General features: G+C 38.6%; 1 protein-coding gene, 1 long non-coding RNA gene and 2 pseudogenes across 2 annotated transcripts in view; 2 read left to right on the forward strand and 2 right to left on the reverse strand.

Annotated features, from left to right (window-relative positions):
• Positions 1–3,056, forward strand: part of LOC107755901 (uncharacterized) — a 32,159-nt gene extending 29,103 nt beyond the window's left edge. Inside the window, exon 3 of the long non-coding RNA XR_001641748.1 lies at positions 2,956–3,056. This is a non-coding gene — a long non-coding RNA (uncharacterized LOC107755901). The remainder of the gene's footprint in view (positions 1–2,955) is intronic.
• LOC107755892 (LHFPL tetraspan subfamily member 3) overlaps positions 1–6,266 on the reverse strand; it is a 50,460-nt gene extending 44,194 nt beyond the window's left edge. Inside the window, exons 1-2 of the mRNA XM_016572852.1 lie at positions 4,341–6,266; positions 3,063–3,497 (exon numbers count right to left, since the gene is read on the reverse strand). Coding sequence (XP_016428338.1) covers positions 3,063–3,495 — 433 coding nt within the window. The 5' untranslated portion in view covers positions 3,496–3,497; positions 4,341–6,266. The remainder of the gene's footprint in view (positions 1–3,062; positions 3,498–4,340) is intronic.
• Positions 3,817–4,352, reverse strand: LOC107755896 (lipoma HMGIC fusion partner-like 3 protein pseudogene; annotated as a pseudogene).
• A 369-nt stretch (positions 6,267–6,635) lies between the features above and the next one.
• LOC107755898 (origin recognition complex subunit 5-like) overlaps positions 6,636–7,359 on the forward strand; it is an 8,263-nt pseudogene continuing 7,539 nt past the window's right edge.

The following is a 7,359-nucleotide window of genomic DNA, read 5'->3' on the forward strand; positions in this document are numbered from 1 at the left end:
ACTACCTTACTAACTATTAATAAGCAGCAAATTAAGAGTTTATTGAGGCAAAATTCATAGTTATGGCCAGATTTACTAACCGCTTGCGCCAGCGCAAACCGTCTTTTGGCGTTAAAATAGTACTGTCAGGATTTACTAAAGACGCGCAGTGAAGAATTAGCGCGGAAAAGGCATGGACAGTTATTTTTGTCCCTGACCTTATTTGAATATGCATTTGTAGGAGTTTCCCTTTCAGACGCAAAATGTATGTGAGGAGAGTATTTTAAATGAATCACGCAACGTGATTTACTAATGTTTGCGCTCGTCAAATTACTGGTATTTGCCCCATTATTTAACACCCAAAACAGCATGTCTGTTTTGTACCTGTGTCGTAAGTAGATCACCCGCACCTGCACCTTATTTGTGACTATGCTAATTTGTGCTGCGCTTGGTATATTGCGTTGGTCGATATGTAAATGAGATGTTGCGTCTGTGAATTAAAAAATTGTCAGTCGAGCAAAACTTACACACTTTAAGCAAGATATAATGATCTGAACCAACTGAACATCTCATATTCAGGATCATGGGCAACTTTATAAGTAGAAAATCCTAGAAGACATACAAGAACCAAATGCATTTCTGCATTAATGACACCATATTCATGTTAAATATATTTACATTTATATTAATTTCATATCATATAATTATTATTCTTATTATTATAAATGAATATAAGTTGATTTGTTTGATTGATGCCATGTTTAGATGGATGGATGGATGGATAGATAGATTGAATGAATGAGATTACTAATAAATTGATGAATAATGAATTATAAATTACTCATATAAACAATAACATTAATAATAATGATAATAATTTTATTGTTTTTATATTATATATTTAAACATTATTTTATTTAAGCATAAAACTAATTAAATTTTGGCCTTTTTGCACACAAACTATCATACATAACTTTAGAAAATATAACTTTTGTGATACGTTAATAGTGCTTTTGTCATTTTTGAAGCTTGAGTGCCCTTGATTGCGGTATTTTTTTCATTGTATGAAAAAGAGCTGACTGGACATTCTGTTAAACATCTCCTTTTGTGTTTCACAGAAGAGAAAAAATCATATGGATTTGGAATGACATAAGGGTGAGTAAATGATGACAGAATTGTTCTCTATAAGAATTGTTCTCTATAAACAGCTACAGTACATAATACAGAGGCTTGCAAGAACATCATGTGTCATTTTGCTCTGACAGCTCACATAAGCCACCTATGACAGTAATTTGTCCACAACTGTGAGTTACTTTCAAAACTCACCTGAAGTCCCTGAGGCCAGGCACAAAAATAGACAACCCCTGTCTTTTGCCTTTCTGAGAAAAAATGATATGTTTACAGAGCGCTCGACATTTTAAGAAATTTTGCTGGTTATGTTTAGAACATTTTCTCCCGTGGTGCATCCCTCCCTCCAACAGTAAAAACCAATAGGCAGAGCAAGGTACACCAGACACACACATGTTCTTACTGCTGACTCTACTCATGCAGCCTTTGAAGCCAAAACCTTCAGATGAAAGCAATGTGTGCAGATGCAGTTCACACATCTTGAGCTCTCTCATCTGCTCATTTCATAGATTCTACTTTCTATTCAAAAATATTAAGGACACATTCAGCATTGGTCAGCTGGGGAAAATAAACTGACTAAGCCTATCTGCAGTTGTTTTTTTCTTTACAGAAGAAAAAAGACACATCCAGTGCTTGAGCTAATTTTCTCATCATGCTCATCTGTTTAATTTAGGGATAACAAAGTGGTGTGCATCATTTATTTATTTATATAATCTTCAGTCCACTGTGGATTCATTGCATGGATAGCGGGTCTGATTTAAAAAGTGTTTTTCTACAAGTATCATATTTGGAGGATGCACCAAAAAGACTACTCAGTAGTGATCAAACAGATGGCAGTGTAAACTAAGGGTTCATTACACAGTATTTTAATTAATAGTTGAAATCTTTTGATAGGAAATTGCACATCCACATAATGACATCAGAACTATGTGTATTTGTCTTAAAAAATACCAAAAACAAAAACTAATTTAATTTTAAAAATACGGTAATAAATTAAGTATATCTAAAACATATACAGTGAGGTCCAAATGCCTGAGAACACATAAAAATCTGAGGTTTATATGTATATAAAAAAATAATAATAAATTGGACCACAAACTGTTAGACTACTACTGAAAACCCTTGTATTTAGAATTTAAATATGTACATTACTGTTATCATTGCATGGATAGCGGGTCTGATTTAAAGTGTTTTTCTACAAGTATCATATTTGGAGGATGCACCAAAAAGACTACTCAGTAGTGATCAAACGGATGGCAGTGTAAACTAAGGGTTCATTACACAGTATTTTAATTAATAGTTGAAATCTTTGATAGGAAATTGCACATCCACTTAATGACATCAGAACTATGTGTATTTGTCTTAAAAAATACCAATACCAAAAACAAAAACTAATTTAATTTTAAAAATACGGTAATAAATTAAGTATATCTAAAACCTATACAGTGAAGTCCAAATGCCTGAGAACACATAAAAATCTGAGGTTTATATGTATATAAAAAAAATAAAAAAAATTGGACCACAAACTGTTAGACTACTACTGAAAACCCTTGTATTTAGAATTTAAATATGTACATTACTGTTCAAAAGTTTCTGCTCAAGACAAGATCAAAATACAGTAAAACAGTAATAAATTGTTAAATATTATTTCAATTTATTTTTTTTATTTTAAATTGAAATATATATTTATTGTCTATTTGAATATATTTTATAATGTAATTTATTCCTGTGATTGCAAAGCTGAATTTTCAGCAGCCATTAGTCCAGGCTTTAGTGTCACATGATCCTTTAGAAATCATTCTAATATGATGATTTGGCGCTCAAAAAAAGTAAAAAAAAAAATCACAGATTGTCTTTCTGACGTCCAGCCTTTCATATTACACTCCTGGCTCTTGGCTACTAATACATCAGCATGCATTGGGAAACCTCCAAATGATGCATAGTCACTCACTCACCTGCTGCCAGCTGCATCCACCCGCAGATCTTATACACAGTGGCTGTACTGCAGAAGAAGAAGAAGGCGAAGCAGCCGATGCAGGAGAGGACCAGCACCATGGACATCCCAATGAAGAAGGACGCAGCTTTGAAGGCGCTAGACGGGATGGAGCTAAACTCTGTGAAGCTCCCCTGGCACGTCAGGTCCCGGGACACTCCGCTCCCGCTCCCTATGCAGTAGTGAAAGAGGCCAAAGTAGCCAGCATGTGGCGTGTCCATGCCGTCCCCGATCCAGTAGGGCTGAACAAAACATACCACGTTGACGATGGCGAAGAGGATGGTGAAGATGGCCCACAGGACCCCGATGGCACGAGAGTTCCTGACATAGTTGGTCTGGTAGATCTTGGCTGCCTCCGTGGCTGGGAGCATCGCTGCAGGTGTCCCAGGGATCATAGATGACATGATCCTTTAGAAATCATTCTAATATGATGATTTGGTGCTCAAAAAAAGTAAAAAAAACAAACATTATAAATGTCTTTACTGCCACTTTTGATCACTTCATGCATCCTAAAAGTATTAATTTCTTTAAAAAAAAAAAATTAACCCCAAACTTTTGAACAGTACTCTTTAAAGTACTATGATAATATCATGGTGCCATGTCAAACTTCTAAAATATTAGAATATGCCAACTGCAACCATTAGAAGATATGCCAATGTTTGTGTGTGTGTGTGTGTGTGTGTGTTTGGACTTCACAGATTGTCTTTCTGACGTCCAGCCTTTCATATTACACTCCTGGCTCTTGGCTACTAATACATCAGCATGCATTGGGAAACCTCCAAATGATGCATAGTCACTCACTCACCTGCTGCCAGCTGCATCCACCCGCAGATCTTATACACAGTGGCTGTACTGCAGAAGAAGAAGAAGGCGAAGCAGCCGATGCAGGAGAGGACCAGCACCATGGACATCCCAATGAAGAAGGACGCAGCTTTGAAGGCGCTAGACGGGATGGAGCTAAACTCTGTGAAGCTCCCCTGGCACGTCAGGTCCCGGGACACTCCGCTCCCGCTCCCTATGCAGTAGTGAAAGAGGCCAAAGTAGCCAGCATGTGGCGTGTCCATGCCGTCCCCGATCCAGTAGGGCTGAACAAAACATACCACGTTGACGATGGCGAAGAGGATGGTGAAGATGGCCCACAGGACCCCGATGGCACGAGAGTTCCTGACATAGTTGGTCTGGTAGATCTTGGCTGCCTCCGTGGCTGGGAGCATCGCTGCAGGTGTCCCAGGGATCATAGATGGATTCAGTACTTTATGGATTCAAATAGGACTCAGGTCCCCTATGGATGATTAGGTTCAACCTCTATTTAGTCTGGATTCAGTTCTTAGGCCTAAATCCTATCTGGACTGAATCTAGATTAAGGTTCCACCCCGATTCAGTTTGGACTCAGATCCACAGTGGATTTGAACTGCACTCAGTTCTATCTGTATTGAGCTCCTATCTGAATTGAGCCTGAATTCTGGTCCGATCTGGATTGAATCTAGCTTAAGGTTCTATGTGGATTCAGTTTGGACTCAGATCCACAGTGGATTCAAACTGCACTCAGTTCTATCTGGATTGAGCTCCTATCTGAATTGAGTCTGAATTCTGGTCCGATCTGGATTGAATCTAGATTTAGGTTCTAGCTGGATTCAGGTCCAGATTCAGGTCCTTTCTGGATTCAGATCCTATTTGGATTGATACTGGATTCTGGTTAGATCTGGATGAAGTCTAGATCTAGGTTAAATCTGGATTCAATTAGGATTTAGATACGCTGTGAGTTCACACTGCACTCAGGTCCTTTATGGATTCAGTCTGAATTCATATCCTTTCTGGATTGAGTCTGGATTCAGTCTAGATTTGGGTCCTTTATGAATTCAGTCTGGATTCAGATCCTATCTAGATTGAGACTGGATCCAGGTCCTGTCTGGAATCAGATCGTGTCGGGGTTGAATCTACTTTTATGAATTCAGTCCAGACTCAGTCCACTCTGCATTTAGTTTATACTTTGGTCCTCTGTGGTTTCAATCCGGACTTGGTCCTCTTTGGATGTTGCCTGGGGTGCCACCTAAAAACTCAAGTACAGACAGAACAGCTCACAGATGTCGCACAGACTAAGCAGTTTTAGCGCCAGATGTCACAGTGATTCGTCCAATGATGTTCTCTTCCAGCTCTCTTCTCATTCAGCCTCTATGCATCTGCATCATTCAGCCAAGCAATCTCATTAAGGTGAATAATCACTCTTGGGACAGCAAAAATAATGACTAAACTCACATGAAGACACAGCTCATATGAAGAAGACGCATTCCGGTGCATCAGAGATAATATTCCCAACGGAAATGTCAGTATGAATACTTAATGATGACCCGAATAAATTAATAATACTTAGATGGTTTGCGAATACTCAAACCTTAAGCGATTGAAGACATTTATCTATTGAAATATATATTTATATAAACAATAATCTACCTTATACAGTCCAAAGGGTTGTTTTCATGAGGCTACAACAAGGACTATCCGTGATAAATCTTGCTGTGCTATTGCGTTTAACAGAAATAACGGATGTTCAGATGACGACACTTGCACTGCATCATATTTTGCGTGTCCATTCTTCTCAGATTTAACGCAAATATCGCTCTCCTCTCGGTTACTGGCTTAACGGCGTACCGCTGCTCCATCCGATTTAATCCTGTGCGCACATCTCAGAGCAATAAAACACATTACACCTGACCACAGTGATGTCGTCTGAGTAAATAAACGCTGCGATGAGATTCATGCCGCGCGTGTGGATCTCAATGAGACGCGCTCGATCGAACAGCGCAGATTTCTGTCACACCCGAATAACGTTATTCAGTCTGCGTCTGTCACTCCTCTCCTCATTGCAGACGGAGAGACGCTTGCATGCCTGGAGAATACATCTATTCCCTAAAATTATATCCAAATTCACCTGTGTCTCTGTTGGCTTTCAGGCTGACGATACTATGGATTCTCGCTTTTAAACGTTTAAAAATTAAATTCAAGAGCGTTGGGATTTAAAACATTAAGAACTACAAATCCCAGACCCTTGTCCGGAAATGACGCGGGCTCGTCGTGACGTCCTCCGTGAACCGCGCGGGGAAAGTGATGTGAAGTTTATCCTGCAGGGAAGGATCACTGTACCTCAAAAACTGAAAATAAAACTATTCGTTTCTCATGAAAAACATCTGCTCAAGTAACGTATAACGTATTTCTGATGCTTGTTTTGATTAGTGACCGCATAACGAAGCGGTTTGAACGCGTGTAAATATTATTCACAATGTGTTCTTGCAGTTTTGTTTATTAATTGGTTATGTATATGCATCGGATAAATGTCTGTGCGTCGGATTTCTGTGCTTTTTAGCGTTTAAGATTAAGTTTAAAGACCGGTTCGTTCAGCGCCGTTACGTTACTGTTTCTCAATTCAAGCACGTTTCGCTTTTGAACCGTTTCTTATCATCTGAAACTCTAGTCTGATATGCAACATAAGGTTCTTTTTTTTAACATGACACTAATACAGATGTTTTATGATCGGAGCATGTCTGTGACACTGCAGTGTCCCGGTTATCCTGAGGACACACTGCTCTCTGGCTGACAGACTGCCATGCAGAGACACAGCTGAAGTCACTGCTGTCACTTATGGGACAGGTGAGTTAAATACCTACATTTTTATTAATTTATTTTATTAAAGATGGTTATATTGTTTATATACTTTTTATTCAATTAAAAAGTTAAACATAGGTGATTCTTCAATTAGGGGCTACTAAAAACAAGCATCTTTCAACTGTGTGATATTGTGATATTGATATTGTTAAATATCAAGCCAAGTTACACACACACACAACATGTCTGCAGTTAATGTGAGCTGTGGTTTCTCTGTCTGTTAACAGCCAGATCAATACAGTTATCCTTCAATCTTCATCTATGGCCACAGAGCAACAGGAAAGAGTCATGTGGTGCTCTCCATCATGAAAGACTTGGAGGTAAGAACAGAGATTGTCTTATGCTTTGTCCAAATACCCACACTTGCAGTCATTGCACTTGACCACTTGACTACTTATATGACGTATTTCCTGTATTTGGGTCAAGTGTTCAAGTGAGCATGAAGACCACAAGTGTGTGTCGAACTTTTCATTACTTGATGGGACACACTTATAGCGTTGTAAAAACGCAAGCGTTTAGATAGCTTCATTTTGTTTTAAATACTTTGCATTTTAAAATCAACCTCTTAAATGTCTGTTCAGTAGTCCCTATAGATGACA

This window comes from Sinocyclocheilus rhinocerous, unplaced genomic scaffold (assembly GCF_001515625.1).
Source record: "Sinocyclocheilus rhinocerous isolate Xijiao unplaced genomic scaffold, SAMN03320098_v1.1 scaffold412, whole genome shotgun sequence".
In the NCBI taxonomy this organism is placed as follows: Eukaryota; Metazoa; Chordata; class Actinopteri; order Cypriniformes; family Cyprinidae; genus Sinocyclocheilus; species Sinocyclocheilus rhinocerous.